Here is a 22,589-nt window from a genome sequence, read left to right as displayed (position 1 = left end):
ACCCTTAACTACCCCCATGTGTGAGGGTCAGGGTTTTTGTTTAACCCCTTCATGACCCAGCCCATTTTCACCTTCATGACCTGGGCATTTTTTGAAAATCTGACCACTGTCACTTTAAACATTAATAACTCTGGAATGCTTTTACTTATCATTCTGATTCCGAGATTGTTTTTTCGTGACATATTCTACTTTATGTTATCGGTAAAATTTCACTGATATTTGTATCCTTTCTTGGTAAAAAATCTAAAAATTTCATGAAAATTTTTAAAATTTTGCATTTTTCTAACTTTGAAAGTCTCTGCTTGAAAGGAAAATGGATATTCCAAATAAATTACATATTGATTCACATATACAATATGTCTACTTTGTGTTTGCATTAAAAAATTGACAAGTTTTTACTTTTGGAAGACACCAGAGGGCTTCAAAGTTCCGCAGCAATTTTCCAATTTTTCTCAAGATTTTCAAAATCGTAATTTTTCAGGGCCCAGTTCAGGTTGGAAGTGGATTTTAAGGATCTTCATATTAGAAATACCCCATAAATGACCCCATTATAAAAACTGCACCCCCCAAAGTATTCAAAATGACATTCAGTAAGTGTTTTAACCCTTTAGGTGTTTCACAGGAATAGCAGCAAAGTGAAGGAGAAAATTCTAAATCTTCATTTTTTACACTCGCATTTTCTTGTAGACCCAATTTTTGAATTTTTACAAGGGGTAAAAGGAGAGAAATCACCCTAAAATTGGTAACCCAATTTCTCTTGAGTAAGGAAATACCTCATATGCGTATCTAAAGTGTTCGGCGGGCGCAGTAGAGGGCTCAGAAGGGAAGGAGCGACAATGGGATTTTGGAGAGTGAGTTTTTCTGAAAGGGTTTTTGGGGGGCATGTCCCATTTAGGAAGCCCCTATGGTGCCAGAACAGTGGACCCCCCCCCACATGTGACCCCATTTTGGAAACTATACCCCTCATGGAATTTAATAAGGGGTGCAGTGAGCATTTACACCCCACTGGCGTTTGACAGATATTTGAAACAGTGGACTGTGTAAATCAAAAATTTTATTTTTCATTTTCACAGACCACTGTTCCAAAAATCTGTCATACACCAGTGGGGTGTAAATGCTCACTGCACCCCTTATTACATTCTGTGAGGGGTGTAGTTTCCAAAATGGGGTCACATGTGGATATTTATTGTTTTGCGTTTGTCAGAACTGCTGTAACAATCAGCCACCCCTGTGCAAATCGCCTCTTTTTTCCCTTTTACCTCTTGTGAAAATGAAAAGTATAGGGCAACACCAGCATGTCAGTGTAAAAAATTTATTTTTTTACACTAACATGCTGGTGTAGACCCCAACTTCACCTTTTCATAAGGGGTTAAAGAAGAAAAAGCCCCCCAAAATTTGTAAGGCAATTTCTCCCGAGTACGGCGATACCCCATATGTGTCCCAAAACTGTTGCCCTGAAATACGACAGGGCTCCAAAGTGAGAGAGCGCCATGCGCATTTGAGGCCTGAATTAGGGATTTGCATAGGGGTGGACATAGGGGTATTCTACGCCAGTGATTCCCAATCAGGGTGCCTCCAGCTGTTGCAAAACTCCCAGCATGCCTGGACAGTCAATGGCTGTCCGGCAATACTGGGAGTTATTATTTTGCAACAGCTGGAGGCTCCGTTTTGGAAACAGTAGCGTACCAGACGTTTTTCATTTTTTGGGGGGAGGGGGGCTGTGTAGGGGTATGTGTATATGTAGTGTTTTTTACTTTTTATTTTAGGTTAGTGTCAGTGTAGTGTTTTTAGGGTACAGTCACATGGGCAGAGGTTCACAGCAAGTTTGCCGCTGGAACTTTGAGCTGCAGCGCAAAATTTGCGCCATCTCAAACTTGCAGCACTCACTGTAAACCTCCGCCCATGTGAGTGTACCCTGTACATTCACATTGGGGGGAGGGGGCAAACATCCAGCTGTTGCAAACTCCGAGCATGCCCTTTGGCTGTCCGTGCATGCTGGGAGTTGTAGTTTTGCAACAGCTGGAGGAACACTGGTTTGGAAACACTAAGTTAAGTAATAAACTTTCAAGTGTTTTGCAACCAAACTTAGTGTTTCCAAACCAGTGTGCCTCCAGCTGTTGCAAAACTACAACTCCCAGCATGCATGGTCTGTCAGTGCATGCTGGGAGTTATAGTTTTGCAACAATTGCAACAGCTGGAGGCACTGAGATAGGAAACGGACAATGTTTCCCAACTAGTGTGCCTCCAGTTGTTGCAAAACTACAACTCCCAGCATGCCCAGACTGCCAAGGCATGCTGGAAGTTGTAGTTCGGCAATATCTGAAGGATCAGATGTTGCCGAACTACAACTTCCAGCATGCTTGGGCAGTCTGGGCATGCTGGGAGTTGTAGTTTTGCAACATCTGGTGGTCCACAGTTTGGAGACCACTGTATAATGGTCTCCAATCTGTGCTCTTACAGATGTTAGAGAACTACAACTCCCAGCATGCCTGGACAGACTGAGCATGCTGAGATTTGTAGTTTTACAACATCTGGAAGAGCACAGATTGGAGACCATTATACAGTGGTCTCCAAACTGTGGACCTCCAGATGTTGCAAAACTACAACTCCCAGCATGCCCAGAAAGCCAAAGGCTGTCTGGGCATGCTGGGAGTTGCAGTTTTGAAACTCTCAGAGGCAGCAGTGAGATCGCTTTACGGCGATCTCACTGCTGCCAATGAAGATGCCGCACTGCTGCCGGAAACTCACCTCCGGGACGCAGCGCAGCCGGGACCGCACGGAGGACGCCGGGACCGCTCGGGACACCGCTCGGACGGGTAAGTGACGCCGGGGGACGGGTCAGGGACACTTAGCAGAGCGTTGTGTGTCCCGTTCCCCGTGATCGGGACTCACACACCACGCTGCTATCAGCTAGTCAGATTTGACCAGCTGATAGCAGCGATCGTTGGGGGGGGGGGACGAAACCCCCCGTGGTCGCACGGTAAGATGGCTGGCTATCAGTGATAGCCACCATCTTTCCAGGCGCTGCGGGATGCCGCGAGTAGCGGCAGTAATGTCCATGACGTACCTGTATGTCATGGGTCGGGAACACCTTGCCACCCATGACGTACAGGTATGTCATAGGTCGGGAAGGGGTTAAAGTCTCATGCAAATCAATGGGAAATGTATGTTCTCATATAATTTCCGTACGGCTGGAGCAATTTCAATACCTGGTACACATATTACGGGTAGGGATGGCAGGTTGGGCTATGAGTACGGGATATGGGGTTGGGATATGACAACAATATATGAGGACGGGATATGAAGTCAAAAGCTTTCTCCTTTGTTGAACCGGGCAACGCCGGGTATTCAGCTAGTAATATATTAAATTCCATTGATGGTGACAGGTAGAAAATAATATTTTATAGTGTGATCATTATGGTAATAAAATCAGCCTTAACCAATTGGTTTTCTAGGAATCATCATAAAGGTCATAGACAGTACTTCAGCATACTCTGCGGAGATATAGGGAGCAGGGCCAGTGCCCTGTATTCTTTGTTAGTTGCTGCTGTTTTATTTTTTTGCTGGTTAAAAGTAAAGCAAACCTGTCCCTGTAATATGCTTCAGAAACATAGAGCTCTCCCTATAGGGGGATTTCACACTTAGCTTTTGCATTGGCTCAAAAACTGCAGTGCCATTTTTCAAAAAAGTGTGAAGCCACCGTAAGGCTATATTCACACAGCAGAAATTCCGCACATCTGGCTTGTGCGGAATCCGCATGCGGAAATTCTGAAGTGTGAATGGGAGTGCAGAATCCCATTGAAGTCTATTGGGCTTTAATATGATGCAGAATTCCGCTGTGTGAATAAAGCCTAAGGCTAAGTTTCCACTTACACTGTGTGGCAATTTGGGGTGTTTTTTATTTTTTTATTATTATTATGTGGCCAGATGCTAGCAGGAAGTCAGTAGGAAATTATAAAACGCCAAAGCATTTTTTGCTTGAGAAGGGCACTGCTGCTGAAATGTCACATCTTTTTTAATATGTTGCAATAAATTTTTAACGTTGCTTGAACTCTGGAGTTGTGCTGTGACTATACTTATTTAGTTTGGGATTGCAACTCTAGCTTTGTTATGCTGGCGAGTCAACTGCATGGGCGGGAGGTGGTCGAGTGCTGATTTTATTTTGGGCTTAGTTATATTCCCAAGAAAAATATTGCAAACGGTCCCAAGTCCACCACGAGTCCAAGTCCCGATACAGTGCAAAACTTGGAGAAAGAACAAAGTGAGATTGCATGTGAAATATCAAATAATACCATCCAAAAAGGCCATAGCAATAATGGTCCCCATGAATACATCGATAGCATACACCAGGAAAGACAATAGACCACACAATAATACAATAACAAACAATACTACCAACAGGTCCCTTACGAACTGTTGGAGCCTAACCTAAAAACCCGCACCCAGGGATCCCAGACCATATGAAACTTACACATGGATTTATGCTTTGCATACATACCCCTCTATAAACAAACAATAAGTGTAATCCTAGAAACTATTAGCTACTGTAGGCGGACTCGCCCACATCCAGTATTAAGCTATAAGCTTTCTTGTTTGGTACAACGAATAGCCAGTTCAATCCCCGATGGCTCCATTCCACACCCTATTAGTTCCAGTGGTACTACTATCACATACACACTACGGATGAGGGACAGCACCTCCCTCAAGAAAGGAACCAAGACTGGGCATTTCCACACCGTGTAAAACAGATGAGCCCCCAACTGGCCACATCTCTGGCATGAAGAGTCAAGTCTAAGACCCATCCTATGCAGGAGTACCAGAGTTTTGTACACCCTGTGTAGAAGGAACATCTGCGAATAACAGTTAGCCTCAGTGAGGGACAGCAGGGGAATATAGGAGAAAGTAGTGGATCACTCCTCATCCGACAAGGGCCCAAAGTCACTCTCCCACTTACCATGGACCAACTAGGGAAATATCTCATGTTAAGAGTGTAACCGCCCCCCATAAAGTCATGAAATATCCCCAGCAGAATCCGAATTAGTGACAACAGATTACCAACAGCATTAGTGTGGATCTCAAGCGACCCATCTTACCCTGCGTTCATAGACATGACGGAGTTGTATCTAAATATAAAAAGAGGAACGTGGCAGCCCAAATTCAGTCTGGAGAACCCCATAGGCCTTAAATACACTTCATACACAGCTGTTCTACCCTGCAGAGCTTCTTCCACTCCCAAAACCCTGCTTCCTGTAAAGAAAGAAATTCAGGCAGGCCAGAGTTGTGCCACAGAGTTGTGAACTTCGTGCACCCCGATAAACCTAGTATATTCCTGGCATATTCCCAAACTTGGTACTGGGCGGAGCATCAGGGAGCCTGGTCAGGGCACCTATTTCCAGGATATGTATTGGTATATGTCCTCCATGTTTAGCCATGAATAATCTACCCGAAGGGCCTAAAGTCGCCACTGCCGCCCATCCTCGCAATTGATGTAGTTGTGAGGCCAGATAGTACACCCAGGGGTTCAGCAGGGCCAACACAACTGAAGCCTTTCCCCCGCTGCAGCGTCTCCAACCAGATTCTAGGATTCCTGTACCCCCCACACACACACACACACAAGATGTCAATTCTCTAAAATTGCACCATCGCAATTCATACCGGAGAGTTTAGCAAAATGTACAATAGGGGAATTAGCATCATCTTTGCTAGATTAGCACCACCAACCAAAGACATTGGCAGCTTGCACCAAACCGACACTTTTTGGGAACTCTTATCCAGGAGAGGTAGTAAATTTAGAGGAGACAAAATCTTGAATGTGCGGGGTCATTTGTATTTAATATGCAATTTTTAAACAAAAAGTCATGTTAAAAAAGTGAACAAAGCTTGACTCACTAGTCCATGCTCCTGTTCAGTCACCTTCATCTGCAGTCTTTCCTTTAGTGACTCTGAAGTCAATACTTGCGGCAACGCTACAGACCAAGAAGCCAGGCAGGAACAAGGAGGCTAAGTGGACATTTGCCCACACTGTATACAATATTCATCCCAGAGTGCTCTCGGCCTAACGACTGCATTGGGGGGCGGTGGTGGGGGGGAGGGTGTAGTCGTGACACAGGAACCAGTTATTTATATACATTGCTGGTTACTGTATGTCCCCAAAGAGTTAAATAGTGATGCACAGAATACCTCTTTCCCAGCTCGAGCGGCACCTCTATCAGCTGGCACAGCTCTGCATCTCTAGGAGCAGGGACTCCCGTCAGGGAAGTGATGGGAGTCCTGGCACCGGAGGGCCATGTTTATTTATTTATTTTGTGGTGTCTTTATTGAGACATAGGTGGGAGCTGTGGACTTTGTTTGCCAACAGAAAGGAGAAGTATAAGTCCTTTCTATATATTTCCCATTCCTTTTTAAATACGCTTATGGCTGTGGCTCAGAAACTGCAGTGGCAATTTTCCCCCAAAAACAACCTTTTAAGAAATTGTATGGCTCTTCTCACATGGTCCGCTCTACTCCTGCCCTGCAAACCAAGAATCCGTAAAAATAGGTATATAGAAAAGTTTAATATTTTATGTAACTGTGCTGGTGGTATATACATACCCTCCTCACTCCCCCTCTGCAGCTAATGTCTGTGTTAGCCCCTGCCGAGCTGCACTTCCTTGTCTCGGTGTTGGAGCAAGGGCCTTCCCACTCAGTGGCCACTGTGGTGTCCCACCTCAGCCACTAATAGGCTGAGCAAAAAGGTTCTTGTTCTGACACAAGGAAGCGCTTGCAGCAGGGACTGACACTGAGACAGCAGTGGTGGGGGGAGCCAAAAGTGTAAGTATAAGCTGTTTTAAATATTATTATTTTTTTATTTTTTTTAAACTGCAGCCTGAGCATAGTTAAATATATATTTAAAAAAAAAACTTGGGAATACCACTTTCATTTTGTAAGAAATAAACTTTGAATTTTCTGAATATGTTGTTACAGATGAAACTTTCACTTCAGATTTAGCTTTTTATGTGCATCAAAAAACATTTTCTGTTGTCAGGTGGGACTAGTGAAGATGAAGGTACACTGACTCATTCAGGCCGAAAGCACCTCCGTAAAACTAGACTTGAACTTCTACAGAGAGAATATGAGGTAATATTGTCTGTTTTGACAGAGAACAGTAGTGTTTAGTTTAATTTTAAAGTGTTTTGAAAAATTTTAGAGAAGAAAAGTATAAGGCTGGTGTCCCACAGAGCAGGTTTTTGTAAAACAGCCACTGCAGGTTTTGAGCCACAAATATATGTGGATTTAAAGGGAATAGAAAAGACGATTTTTACTTATACTTTTATACTTACTGCTGGATCCACTTCAGGCTTTGGTGAAAAACTACTGTGATAGTTATGTCCTGCCTCGGCTGGCTAAGGGGTTAATAGTAGTGTGATGTAACTGGCCTGGGCACCAGGAAGAAGGCTGGGCTATTTACATCACACTGCCACTCAGCCTATCAAGGTGCAAAGTCACTGTGGCTGGTGAATGCAGAATGACATGTTGGGTACCAAAAGCTGGAAGCAGACTTGGGCCAGAGGATAGGAGTCTGATGGGGCGGCAGAACATAAGTCCATGTTTAATAACATATATATTGTATGTTTTAGGAAGAAATAGAATCGCTTTTGAAAGAGACTGAAGAGCTGAACAGAGCAAATCTTCGATTAGAAGAGCGTCTAAGTGAAGCAACTGGATCCACTGCCATTTCCATATCCTGTAATTGTAAGCACAAAGAAGCTGAGGATTCGAGGGGCATTAGCGATAATTTATTGGAAGAATGGAGTAGAAAGTTAGAAATGGTGAATGCTGCCAACAAGAAAGTTGTAGAGGACATCGAAAAATTGAAAGAGGTGAATTTCAAATGTGTGTGAACTGTATATAATTCATTTATTTGAGCTTCATTATTAAGCTAAAGCACCTACATTTCAGTAAAGAAAGGAGTCTTAGTGTGTAGTAAAAGATTGCATTTTTCCCTCTTTGCGCCTCCTCTGACATGTGCTTTTCTAAAGGTTTCCATAAACTCAGTGCTTATAATATAGCGCTCTTTGTTTTACCATCCCTGGATTAAGGCTGGATTTACACAAGCTTAATACAGGAGCATTTTTGCACCTGTATTATTGCCATAAGGCCCAGTTTGACCCACTCTGATGCGGGCAGTTCAGGTCCTTAGACCTGTTGATGGGACAGGATTCACAGCCATAATACAGGTGCAGAAATGCCTTAAAATCAGATAAGGTCATGGTTAATGGGAATATGCATAAAAATTAGGGATCGACCGATTATCGGTTTGGCAGATATTATCGGCCGATATTCACGATTTTGGACATTATCGGTATCGGCAATTACCGATATGTCAATAATGCCTCAACCAGAGACCGCTGCTGCCTCCCTCATCCCTGGTTTTATAATTACCTGTTCCCAGGGTCCGCGCTACTTCTGGCTCCTGCGACGTCCTGTGCTATTGCTGTGTGCAGCGCAATGACAAGTGACGTCCTCAACGCGACGTCCTCAACCCGTCAGTGCGCACAGTGACAGCTCAGGACGCCGCCGGAGCCAGAAGTAGCACGGGCCCCGGGAACAGGTAATTATAAAACCTGGGATGGGGGAGGCAATGTTGCAGCAACAGCAGTGGTGGTTGGACTAGGGAGGACCCCAGGACAGGCAGGGGGAGAGAAGTGGGCGACGGTCTCTGGCCCCGCAAAAGTCGCTGCAGTTAAAATCATTGATCTGCAGCGGCTTCTGCCAGGGTGGGGGGGAGAAATAGCCAATAACTTATACCGGAATATCGGTATAAGTTATCGGCTATCGTCCTGAAAGGTCATAGATTATCAGTATCGGCCCTAAAAAAAATCTATATCGGTCGATCCCTAATAAAAATACACATGTGGATTTTATAGGACGTTTTGTTCTTTCTATTGCTATAGGCTTCACTAGGCAGTAGCATAGTAACGATCAATACAAGCAATGCAAGTATTGCTCATAAAAGTTCCCTGAAGAAATAGTTAGCATTTGCGTTAAAACATATAGGTTGAGGCATCTGTATTTTTTGCAGGACAATTTGTACTTTCTATTCTTAACATAATAGTTTATAATTTCATTTTTTGGGGAGGTGGAATGTAAAATGTTTGTATTTGTAATTTATTGGTCGTTCTTACTAGGTTCTTTTTTTTTTTTTTGTTATATTACTTTTTTTGTCAATTACAGTCATAGCCTTAAATGTTGACACCCCTGAAATTTTTCAAGAAAATGAAGCATTTCTCACAGAAAAGGATTGCAGTAACACATGTTTTTCTATACACATGTTTATTCCCTTTGTGTGTATTGGAACTAAACCAAAAAAGGAGGAAAAAAAGCTAATTGGACATAATGTCCCACCAACTCCAAAAATGGTCTGGACAAAATTATTGGCACCCTTTCAAAATTGTGGAAAAATAAGATTGTTTCAAGCATATGATGCTCCTTTAAACTCACCTGGGGCAAGTAAGAGATGTGAGCAATATAAAAATCACACCTAAAAGCTGATAAAAAGGAGAGAAGTTCACTCAGTCTTTGCATTGTGTGTCTGTGTGTGCCACACCAAACATGGACAACAGAAAGAGAAGAGAACTGTCTGAGGACTTGAGAACTAAAATTGTGGAAAAATATCAACAATCATAAAGTTACAAGTCCATCTCCAGATATCTAGATTTGCCTTTGTCCACAGTGCGCAACATTATCAAGAAGTTTGCAACCCATGGCACTGTAGCTAATCTCCCTGGGCATGGACAGAAGAGAAAAATTGATGAAAGGTGTTAAAGCAGGATAGTCCAGATGGTGGATAAGCAGCCCCAAACAAGTTCTGAAGATATTCAAGCTGTCCTGCAGGCTCAGGGAGCATCAGTGTCAGAGCGAACTATCTGTCAGCATTTAAATGAAATGAAACGCTATGGCAGGAGACCCAGGAGGACCCCACTGCTGACACAGAGACACAAAAAAGCAAGACTATATATTGCCAAAATGAACTTGAGTAAGCCAAAATCCTTCTGAGAAAATGTCTTGTGGACAGGTGAGACCAAGATAGAGCGTTTTGGTAAAGCACATCATTCTACTGTTTACCGAAAATGGAATGAGGCCTACAAAGAAACGAACACAGTACCTACAGTGAAATATGGTGGAGGTTCAATGATGTTTTGGGGTTGTTTTGCTGCCTCTGGCACTGGGTGCCTTGAATGTGTGCAAGGCATCATGAAATCTGAGGATTACCAATGGATTTTGGGTCGCACTGTACAGCCCAGTGTCAGAAAGCTGGGTTTGCGTCGGAGATCTTGGGTCTTCTAGCAGGACAATGACCCCAAACATACGTCAAAAAGCACCCAGAAATGGATGGCAACAAAGTGCTGGAGAGTTCTAAAGTGGCCACCAATGAGTCCAGATCTAAATCCCATTGAACACCTGTGGAGAGATCTTAAAATTGCTGTTGGGAAAAGGCGCGCTTCCAATAAGAGAGACCTGGAGCAGTTTGCAAAGGAAGAGTGGTCCAACATTCCAGCTGAGAGGTGTAAGAAGCTTATTGATGGTTATAGGAAGCGACTGATTTCAGTTATTTTTCCAAAGGGTGAGAAACCAAATATTAAGTTAAGGGTGCCAATAAGTTTGTCCAGACCATTTTAGGAGTTTGGTGTGACATGTCCAATTAGCTTTTTTTTTTTTTTTTTTCCTCCCTTTTTTGGTTTAGTTCCAATACACAGAAAAGGAATAAACATGTGTATAGAAAAACATGTGTTACTGCAATCCTTTTCTGTGAGAAATACTTAAAGGGGTATTCCAGGACAAAACTTTTTATATATGTATATATCAACTGGCTCCGGAAAGTTAAACAGATTTGTAAATTACTTCTATTAAAAAATCTTAATCCTTCCAATAGATTTTTTAATAGAAGTAATTTACAAATCGGTTTAACTTTCCGGAGCCAGTTGAGATATAGAGATATATTATATTATATTATAAAATATAATATAAATATAATATAAATATATGTTATGCCAGGAATACCCCTTTAATTTTCTTGAAAAATTTCAGGGGTGCCAACATTTACGGCCATGACTGTACTATTATGCTTTGTAATATTTATGTATATTCAAATTCGTTATCAGTTGTTCAGAAAGAAAAAAATCTGGCAGTTTTTGAACAAATCAAGGTTATGTCCAAATAGTCATTTTAACCAGACATTTACCCGTGACTCTGTCAGATAAAATCTCCAGCTCCAGAGAGGCCTGGGATGATAAGAGAGAACAAAGGCTTTTTTCCTTCTTTCCCTAAAGGTGTTGTAGTCTTCACTGACGACTGCACCCATAGGGTTAAACAGCCAGGATCACTGTCGTTCTCCCATGACTGTCACAGTGGTCCCATTTTGCCCAAATGCAGAATGGGGTTAAAGGGGTATTCCGGCCATATACAGCGCCTATCATACATCACACATGTTATCCCCTGTCTCTGGGATAGGGGATAAGATGTATAAGGCCGGAATATCCCTTTAACCCCTTAAGGACCAAGCCCATTTTCACCTTAAGGACCAGGCCAATTTTATCTTTGCGTTTTTTAGTTTTTTCCTCCTCCGCCTTCTAAAATCCATAACTCTTTTATATTTCCATCTACAGACCCATATAAGGGCTTGTTTTTTGCTTGACCAATTGTACTTTGTAACGAAACCTCTCATTTTACCATAAAATGTACGGCAAACCCCAAGAAATATTTTTTTTTAGGGAGGAAATTTAAATTAAACCAATTTTGCTCATTTTGGAGGGTTTTGTTTTCACACTGTACATTTTAAGGTAAAAATGACATGTGTTTATTCTGTGGGTCAATACGTTTAGTACAAAATCAGTAATATAAAATCTTTTTTGACCAGGTATAGCTTACATTTTTTCATAAATAGGGCGGTATGAGGGCTCTTTTTTTTTTTTTTTTTCTCTCAGTTATGTACCGTATATACACGAGTATAAGCCGACCCGAGTATAAGCCGAGACCCCCAATTTCAACCCAAAATCCCAGGAAAAGTTATTGACTCGAGTATAAGCCTAGGGTGGGAAATACATCATCCCCCCCCCCTGTCATCATCCAGACCCGTCATTAACATCCTCATCATCATCACCGCCTGTCATCATCCAGACCCTCATCATCATCACCTGTCATCATCCCCTTGTAATTATCCCACACCCCCCCCCTTCATCATCCCCTTGTCATCATCCCCACCCCCCTTCATCATCCCACACCACCCCTTCATCATCCTCTTGTCATCATCCCACACCCCCCTTCATCATCCTCTTGTCATCATCCGCCCTCAGTGGTCTTCAACCTGCGGACCTCCAGAGGTTTCAAAACTACAACTCCCAGCAAGCCCGGGCAGCCATCGGCTGTCCGGGCTTGCTGGGAGTTGTAGTTTTGAAACCTCCGGAGGTCCGCAGGTTGAAGACCACTGCGGCCTTCGACCTCATCCAGCCCCCTCTCACCCCCTTTAGTTCTGTACAGTACTCGCCTCCGCTCGGCGCTGGTCCGGTGCTGCAGGGCTGTCCGGTGAGTAGGTCGTCCAGTGGGATAGTGGTTCCGGGCTGCTATCTTCACTGGGGGCGCCTCTTCTACGCGCTTCGGGCCCGGAATAGAGGCATTGCCTGGACGATGACGCAGAAGTACGTTGGCAATGAACGTACCTCTGCGTCGTTGTCAAGGCAACGTGACTATTCTGGGGCCGGGCCCGAAGCGCTTAAAAGAGGCCTCCCCGGTGAAGATAGCAGCCCGGAACCACTATCCCACCGGACGACCTCCTCTCCTGACAGTCCTGCAGCACCGGACCAGCGCCGAGCGGAGGCGAGTACTGTACAGAACTAAAGGGGGTGAGAGGGGGCTGGATGATGTCGAAGGCCGCAGTGGTCTTCAACCTGCGGACCTCCGGAGGTTTCAAAACTACAACTCCCAGCAAGCCCGGACAGCTGATGGCTGCCCGGGCTTGCTGGGAGTTGTAGTTTTGAAACCTCTGGAGGTCCGCAGGTTGAAGACCACTGCGGGTGGAGAGTTCACTCGAGTATAAGCCGAGGGGGGTGTTTTCAGCACGAAAAATCGTGCTGAAAAACTCTGCTTATACTCGAGTATATACGGTATAGTTTTTATTGATACTACATTTGCATATATAAAACTTTTATAGATCACTTTTTATCCATTTTTATTTTTTTTGGGGGGGGGTCGGGGAATAAAATGTGACAAAAAAGCTGCATTTGTTAAAAAAATAATTTTTTTTTTTTTTTATGTTTGCGCCGTTCACTGTACGGGATCATTAACATTATATTTTTATAGTTCGGACATTTATGCACACGGCCATACCAAATATGTTTATATAAAAATTTAAAAAAAAAACGCTTTTTGGGGGTAAAATGTGAAAAGGGACAATTTTTCTATATTTATTTATTTTTTACACTTTTTATTTCCCCATAGGGGACTATCAATAGCAATCAGTTGATTGCTAATACTGTTCAGTGCTATACATAGGGCATAGCACTCATCAGTATTATCGGCGATCTTCTGCTCGATCTCAGACCAGAGCAGAAGACCCGAGGAGACGGCCGGAGGCAGGTGAGGGGACCTCCGGCCGCCAATACAGATGATCGGATCCCTGTGGCAGCCCTGCAGCCGATCCGATCACCTATTTTAACATGCGCATTGCCGCAGATGCCGTGATCTGTAGTGATCGTGGCATCTGAGGGGTTAACGGCATACATCCGCACGATCGTGGATGTCGGCCATTAGCGGCGTGTCCCCGGCTGCTGATAGCAGCCAGGACCTGCAGTGTATGACACGAGCACTGCTCCGATGCTCGCGGTCAAACACAGGACGTAAATGTACCTCCGCACCAGGACATACATTTTACGTCCGTGGTTGTTAAGGGGTTAAGTATGGTTCTTCAACTATAAGAAAGGACACAGGCTACATATTGAATATGTGGGACATTGTATCTTCAGTCCATGTACCACTTCAGCAGTCCACTGTTTGGCTATTACAGAATAATTGTAATTCTAGGAACAACACAAACTGATCCTACTACCAAGACTTCTATGGCGCAAGGTCCCTAAAGAGTCAAATATTCATTGCTGTGGGTTTACTTAAACTTGGAGACCTTCTTATTTTACATTTAATGTCTTGTCTTATTTAGTCAAGTGAAGAAAATTATCATCTATTTTGCTGATACCTGCACATTGTAATTTCACTTGGCTACAACATATCTAGCCATGTGAAAAAAACATGGAAAAGCAATTAGTAGATTCCCTTAATGACTTTCTGAACTAACTGCAAAGCTTTGTTTGCCTCCCTAGATGGGAGACGTGCCTTGTGTTTAGGGAATATGAATACAAAGTGCCACTTCTGTCCCAGGGTTCATTAAAAGCAATGTTCCCGCATTAAGAGGCATATCCACAGTTATTCTGTACATTTTAATGTGGCATGCTACCTGTTGGGCTCATGTTGTCCTATTTTCTTATGTTACAGGAAAACCGAAGGCTGAGAAATGAAAATATTGAATGTGTAAGAGAAAACTTGAGATTAAAAAATGAAGTAGACCTCCGATCGCCACAAAAGTAGGTGCACTGCATATTTAATTCCCCCTAATAATATACGTAGACCTGGATGTACATACAATGGCATATGTGAAATCTTAATTTTTTTTCTAAATAATGTCAATATGTAATTTTAACATTTGTAAATCACTTGACAAATTTAAAGGGGTACTCCACTGGAAAACACTTTTTTTTTTTTTTTTTTTTTTTTTTTTTTAATTACTTCTATTTAAAAATCTTAATCCTTCCTGATATGGATAGAGGTGTCAGCAGAGAGCACTGTGGTCAGACAGAAAGGAAATTCAAAAAGATAACTTCCTGTGGAGAATATAGCAGTTAATAAGTACTGGAAGGATTAAGATTTTTAAATAGAAGTAATTTACAAGTCTAAAGTTTAAAGGGGTTAACCACCATAAGGTGATTTTAGTATGTACCTGGCAGACAGTAATGGACATGCTTAGGAAGGATCTGTACTTGCCTTGGGGATAAATGGCTATGTTGTGAGATAACACTGTGGCTAGCTTTCTGTGAACTGGTCTTTCCTGCTTGAGTTTTCTTTTTTTGACTACAAATCCCATAATTCCATTTTCCTCCCTCCCACACATCAGCCACCCCACCCATTGAAACATAAATGAGCTGCATCCATTCAAAAGACCAGTGATTTTCAATCGGGGTGCCTGCAGCTGTTGCATTAGTTGCAGATTGATCTCTCTCCCACCAAGCGATCGCTCCACCCATTGAAGCAGACAGGCTCCCTGTCATCAGCTGACTAGTGAGTCAGGTCTCGTCCACATTGCAACCTGGGAAAAATCTGAGACAACAGTCATTTTGTATGCTGATTAAATAAATATTGGAGTGAAAATCACACACAGGTACATACACTATATTATGAACTACACTAACTTTACAGCATCTGTAGCATAGTCAAATAAACAAAATTCCTGGAATGCCCCTTTAATCAACACCAGTTGTTCTCACCCCTCTCATAGAATAAAGGCTCACATCATATAGAAGCTAAACCCCCACCCCCCCACCTTTTCTTTTTTTTTTTTTTTATTGTTTTACACCACATAGACATTTCTGGCCATTTACAGAGAAAGAGACCTCCTGAAAAGTGAGAAGGCTGCTGATTTCCCCAGTTGTATGAATGAACATTACTGAGTTGCGTTATGAACTTGTAAAATGATGGCGTAACTTATCTTCAAGTGGTTTGTGGATCCTTAAAGGGTTAACTGATTTATTTTTCTAAGAGAAAGGGCTACTTCGGAATGTCACATAGAAAGATGCTAAGGCCATGTTCCCACAACAGAATTTCCAAGCAGAATTTGGCAGAAAAATTCTGACGCAGCAGAGTCCCATTGTTTTCTGCTGTACCATGCACCCGGCCACATTTCCGTGGCAGATATTCCCCCCGCATGTTCATTCTTTCAGCAGTATCCGCTCGGAACTTCATTGCAGTCTACAGAAAAAGTGCATATCCAAGCGGTCCTAGCACTGGCATGTTCCAGCTCTTTGCGGAATGTCCACCCACGTTTTCCTGGTGGACATTTCGGTAGTTGTAGTTTTGCAACATCTGGAGGCACCCTGGATGGGAAACACTGATTTACCGTATGTTTTATTAAGAAATAAATTGTACAAGCTAAAATTATTGTGAGGAGCCATTGCCACAGTGCCACCACCACAAAGTGACAAATCATTAGTGCTCTCTCCCTATACATATTAATTCTCTAATGCTGGAGGATTCTTGGTTGCAGTTCTTCAAATAGAAATGCTGCTTCTTTAAGATCATTTCACTAACATTAATTAAGAATGTTTTCACATTCTGATTTAATTAAAGATATTAATGACTAAGCTGTAATTAGCCTACAGATATAAATTATGCAGATTTTACTATGATTTATACACAAGGGCTTTAGAAAAAAGGACAAAGGGAAACTGATGGTGCTTCTCACTCATTATTTCATTGATGTTTTGCTTCTGCAGTGGTTTCTCTGTTCTGAGCACTAGTGTGAAGCTGTAACATTTTTTTGCCTTACCTATCACACTATTGTATCCTTGTTTTTTGTTGTTGCTTTTTCTTAGAAAACCATTACATTTCCTTTATACCTACAGTTAAAAGCATGTTTCAGGTTTTAACCAGCATTGTGTTGTTTAGTGTTGGTCAATTTGGTAAATCTAAGCACACAGGTAGCCTAAAAAAAAGGTTTGCCACATATTTTTAGTCTAGTAGGTAGAGGGCAGGAGATATTTATTTACTGATTTATTGACATCAATATATTTTATTTAAATCATCTTTATTTGAAAATACACAGAGGTACAAACCTGTCCAGCAGGTTTCACACAGATGTAGTATTTTTATATATTTTTTTCTTAATCTTGGTCTACAATGCTGGCCTGAACACTGGTCTAATGATCTGACACCTATCATCCCGGTCATCAGACCCATGGTCAGCATGGCGGCCATAATACAGACGCATAAGTGTGTCCAAGATCCGCGTGTGTGAATCCAGCCTTATCTAGTAGTGTGTGTGTATATATATGTGTGTGTAGTTAGGAGTAGCCGTATTAGTCCAGTGATGCAAAAAGCAAAATCATCTGTAGTTGCAGTATCTTGTAATACCTTTTTTATTGGACTAACAAGATTTTGTAGACAAGCTTTCGGGATTCCTCCCTTTATCAAGTCATAAGCATTTCTGAGCTCACATGGAGAAAACACACGTTCTATCTCACAAAATATGCAGGGGTTAAAACAACATATGTGGAGAATGGACATTAAGTTGGGCCATAAATTGTATAGCTATAGGACGATAGATACATATAAGGATGAGGGGGGGAGCTGGAGAGCAGAGGTGCTCTCCAGGCCCCCCCCCCCCCCCCCCTCATCCTTATCTATCGTCCTATAGTAGATTAGTTAGGAGTAGCCGTATTAGTCCAGTGATGCAAAAAGCAAAATCATCGGTAGTTGCAGTATCTTGTAATACCTTTTTTATTGGACTAACAAGATTGTATCGTCCTAAAGCTATACAATTTATGGCCCAACTTAATGTCCATTCTCCACATATGTTGTTATAACCCCTGCATATTTTGTGAGATAGAACGTGTGTTTTCTCCATGTGAGCTCAGAAATGCTTATGACTTGATAAAGGGAGGAATCCCTAAAGCTTGTCTACAAAATCTTGTTAGTCCAATAAAAAAGGTATTACAAAATACTGCAACTACCGATGATTTTGCTTTATTTATATATATATATATATATATATATATATATATATATATATATATATATATATATATATATATATATATATATATATATATATATATATATATATATATATATATATAGCGCCAAAATAAAGGGGAGCACCGTGCAAAGAATTCCAGATCCATCTGGGTGCTCAGCTTCAGGAACAGACCGGTTCCCAAGTAATATCCAATGAAAGTAGAAGCGGCACTCCAAAATATTCAATAAATCGTGGGTTTATTTCCAATTTATTGAACAGAAAAGCGACGTTTCGGCTCAACAATAGAGCCTTGAGAAAGGCCCTATTGAGCCGAAACGTCGCTTTTCTGCACAGATGTGTGAATAAACCCACGATTTATTGAATATTTTGGAGTGCCGCTTCTACTTTCATTGGAGATATATATTATGTGTGTGTGTGTGTGTGTGTGTGTGTGTGTGTGTGTGTGTGTGTGTGTATATATATATACATGCAGTTTTCCTTTTGGAAAATGCAAAATAAGGTCTATGTCCAAATAGGTAGTATGTTGAGCAATGCCATGAAGCAATATATACATTTATATTTAGCAAATTTGTTAGAAGCATGGATCCTGAAGGAGAGAGAGGCTGGCGATTTACATGAAAGAAGGTGCTGCTTCTCACTGTTCCAAGTTAGAAAGTATTTCTTATGGTGCCAGATAAGTTTTCAAAACCAAAATGAATCTCTTTTGCATTTTTTTTTCTGCCCTATTTGCTTATGTTACAAGAAACCTCTGTTCTGATCATCAGTCAGATAATTATCACTTGTCCTCTTGTTAGTATATACCTTTTAATTTTTGGATAAACTTTTTCCAGAATACTGAGGTCTACTGGTTAAATGGGGTACTCCGGCCCTAGACATCTCCCCCCCCCCCCCCATCCAAAGGATAAGATTCATGGCTCCACCCCCGCTACCTCAATGCAAGCCTATGGGAGGGGGTGTGGCGGCTGCCACGCCTCCTCCCATAGAGTTGCATTGAGGGGGTGGGGTATGAGATCAGGAGGAGGCGGGGCCATGATGTCATGATACTCTGGCCCCTGTATCGTGAGTCATCAGACATGGAGCAATCTTCGCTCCGTGGGGCTGATGACAAGTGGGTGCTGCAGTAGAGATTGCAAAACTCTCAATCAGACATCCCCTATCGGATAGGGGAGATGTCTAGGGCCGGAGTACCCCTTTAAGTGAAGGCCACTCTTCTGGCCTCCATGTGGTTAATGGACTCCTATGGAAATGTGTAAAGGAGTAGACTCATGCCAGAAAACATATCTCCTATCTGCAGGGGGTCCCAGCGGTCTGACCCTCAGGCATAAGAGATCCCCTTTTAATATGTACATTGGTAGTTTTTCAACACACAACACTAAAATTGGGGGGGAAGCACATTTCCATGCTGTGAGTGGGTCAGCGGAAGACTCATTTACACCAAGGTTAGATTCATGCTGCGGAATTGCAGAGATTATGTGGTCTTCTCATGCCCATTCAGTGAAACTCCTTTCTTTTGACATGTGATATTTTTAGCACAGAATAATGGTTCCCATACTGGAAATGTAGATTACAGCAAGAAAAGATTTAGGAGAATACTAATAATAAATTATCTCTAAATATTTTGAGGTCAATGCTCTAGAATCTCAGATTTAAACACCACCTATCTGATTCCACTAATAATTACATGTTTATCTTTTGCCCTGCTTGAAACCTTTTCACATCCCCTTTACTGCACAGAATCCTGTGTAAAATCCTAGCTGTCACAGAAGTAAAACATGTTGAAGAATAATTGCATTACCTGAAGATATCTAGTTGTGTATCATCTTGGATAATATTCAGCCAAACTGATTCCATAATCTTATTTTCCGGTTTCTTTATAGGTTTGGAAGGTTTACAGTGGCTGCACTGCAAGCAAAAGTAGATCAGTATGAGCGAGAGATGAGCAGGCTTAAAAAAGCTCTGGAGAGGAGCGATCAATACATAGAAGAACTAGAAGCTCAGGTTGAGCAACAGAAAAGGCCACCAGAGGATATACAAAAAGAAAAATCTCAAAGTGGAAATGCTGCTCAAGTACACGAAACTGATGTTACAACCACACATTCCTGCCAAGAACTGAATGCAACACAGCAGTTTTTGAGCCACGGTTTTGAAGAATCCAGTAGCGCGCACTTGAATTCAAATGGACACACATCCGGGTTGAACAAACAGCTGTCTCTTTGTGAAACTGTAGGCTCCCTTAAGCTAAAAAGTAAATATAATAAATATTCATCTGCTTTGGAAAATAGTGAGTCGATGAGTGTAGGTAAAAAGAGACTGGAGGAAGTTGGAGAATTGGCTCTAGGCTTTGGAAGTCCTACTTCATCATTGCCTTTTAGCTCACTTCACCTGAACACACCAGATAGCAAAGCAAATGGCTCTTCAAGCCATACTCCTATGAAGAAACCTCTAACATATCTTAGGAAACTGGTGTTTGATGAATTGCCTAAGAGAAAGGAACTTTGCAAATCCAACTCTGTGAGTGTAAACAATGTGAATACTGAGGGGGTCACAAGCTTTGGAGAGCCTAAGCCAAGCTTTTTACATTTTTGCCAGGTGAATTGTGAATCCAAAGACAGGGAATTACCAGGACAAACAGACATCGGATTACTATTGAAAAAACAAAAGGATAATGGAGCAGATCGAAGAGAGTATCCTGCAGGATTTAAACAATTTAGGGCAATGGACAAGGACTGCCATAATGTCAATGATCCTATATTTAATGGCAGTCAGAGTTCATATCATGGCAACTCGACTTCTATGTCAGGATCAAACCTAAATGTTCAGTGTGATTCTGCCATCAAAGTTGGCAACTCTTCTGGAGATACTATATCATCTCACCAAGGTGGAGAACCTAGTCAGTCTGTTTCATATGCTCCTTGTTCTTCATCTGCAGTTGGGGATGCTGAACACTCTCAATACTCTATGGACCAGCCAGCTGGTGCTTTCCATGATAGAAACTTTCAAAGCCATCTGCCACATACAGATATTCTATCATGTAAACCATCATTACAATCTAAAGAAGAGGTAACATTTAATTCTGCTTCTGTGGAGTCTGAGCACACAGGACATGCATCACAGTCAACCAGGCTAACCCACTGTAATCTCCAAACCTACAGTAACAGTCCTCCTGCAAAACGAAAACTGCTGAACCAGTCTAGTGATAGCCCATCAAAAGCTGCAAAGCCTTAAAGGGGTACTCCGGACCTAAGACCTCTTATCCCCTATCCAAAGGATAGAGGATAAGATGTCTGATTGCTGGGGACCCCCGTAACCTCTCATTCCACACCCACCTGTGTGAGCTGCACGCAGCGCTGAAGGCTCAGTCTGAAGTCTTACAACCATGCGGCCAGAGTATTGTGACGTCACCGTGTGAATTAAACATGTTCATATTTGCAAAAGCATCCAGCGAGTGCTGGGATTTCTTTACCCTTCCAGTATCCTGCTTTCCACGAGCACCGCCAATACCCCGTGTGATGTCATGCCCCGCCCCCTCAATGCAAGTCTATGGGAGGGGTTGTCATGCCCCCTTTCATAGACTTGCATTGAGGGGGCGGGACATCACACGGGGGCGGAATCCTGGCGTCACAATACTCCGGCCTCGTAATCGTGAGGCTTCAGACTCCAGCGCTGTGTGTAGCTCACACAGGGAGTGCTGCATGAGAGATTGCGGGGGTCCTCAGCGGCGGGACCCCGTGATCAGACATCTTATCCTCTATCCTTTGGATAGGGTATAAGATGTCTTAGGGCCAGAGTTCCCCTTAAACTCTGGATTGAAGAATCTAGAAATCTTCCTTCTAATGCCTTATAGATATTTTTCATGTTATCAGCTTTGAAAGCTGGCATAAAGTACCCTGGCGGCTTTTTAAAGTAATTTATACTTTTTATTCGTTTTATACCTTTTGTAGCAAATCTACCTGTTGGTTTTCTAGTGAAAAGAATAAAGAAACCAAACTTTAGTCTTATTCAAACATCTGTCATCTCATTACCACACAGCACTAAAATGGAACACTTTTCTGTAACTTCTCTGTCTAGGTATTTCCTCCACCTGAAATCTGTCAGTTGTGACACAGGGTGTTGCATCTAAAGCAATGTCTCCTTTGTTGGGAGCAGCCGAAGTGTTTAAACCTCATAATAAATGTACAGAATGTAAATGCTCCAAATGTAAGCCACTTGTTTGTTGCAAAGTGTTCCTCAAATGGTGCATTTTCAATACTAGATCTGGGCCATTGGAGGAGATTTATCAAAACCTGTATAGAGGAAAGGTTGACCAATTGCCCTTAGCAACCAATCAGATTGCTTCTTTCAATTTGAAAAGGGCCTCTGAAAAATGAAAGAAGCAATCTGGTTGCTATAGGCAACTTGTCAACTTTTCCCCAAGATTTGATTACATTTCTCCCATTGTCTCTAAATGAAATACAGTATTTCTTTTAGACAGCTTCATAAATCTTTACCATTATTTCTGTGAAGTGATATTTGCAGTCTTTATTATGCGGACTCCAATTTGGCTTAACTGTGCTGCCCTAATGTTCCACTCAGGCTTCAGCAGCATCCTAGTAGAAGACAGTGGCCCAGATTCACAATCTGTTGGCGACAGACTTTCATATATTAACCCCTTAACGACAATGGACGTAAATGTTCGTCATGGTGCCGTGGTACTTAACGCACCATGATGTACATTTACACTCCGGTCCGGTGCGCGGCAGGTCCCAGCTGTGATCAG

General features: G+C 42.2%; 1 protein-coding gene across 1 annotated transcript in view; it reads left to right on the top strand.

Annotated features, from left to right (window-relative positions):
- The window catches only part of OBI1 (ORC ubiquitin ligase 1), a 34,540-nt gene extending 12,182 nt beyond the window's left edge, over positions 1–22,358 (top strand). The window contains exons 3-6 of the mRNA XM_056555570.1: positions 7,025–7,116; positions 7,617–7,859; positions 14,521–14,609; positions 19,711–22,358. Of these exons, the coding sequence (XP_056411545.1) occupies positions 7,025–7,116; positions 7,617–7,859; positions 14,521–14,609; positions 19,711–21,058 (1,772 nt within the window). The 3' untranslated portion in view covers positions 21,059–22,358. The remainder of the gene's footprint in view (positions 1–7,024; positions 7,117–7,616; positions 7,860–14,520; positions 14,610–19,710) is intronic.
- Positions 22,359–22,589: the final 231 nt, after the last annotated feature.

Source organism: Hyla sarda, chromosome 2, assembly GCF_029499605.1.
Source record: "Hyla sarda isolate aHylSar1 chromosome 2, aHylSar1.hap1, whole genome shotgun sequence".
Taxonomy (NCBI): domain Eukaryota; kingdom Metazoa; phylum Chordata; class Amphibia; order Anura; family Hylidae; genus Hyla; species Hyla sarda.
The sequence above is the reverse complement of the archived record's forward strand: the minus strand, read 5'-3'. Positions and strand labels throughout refer to the sequence as shown.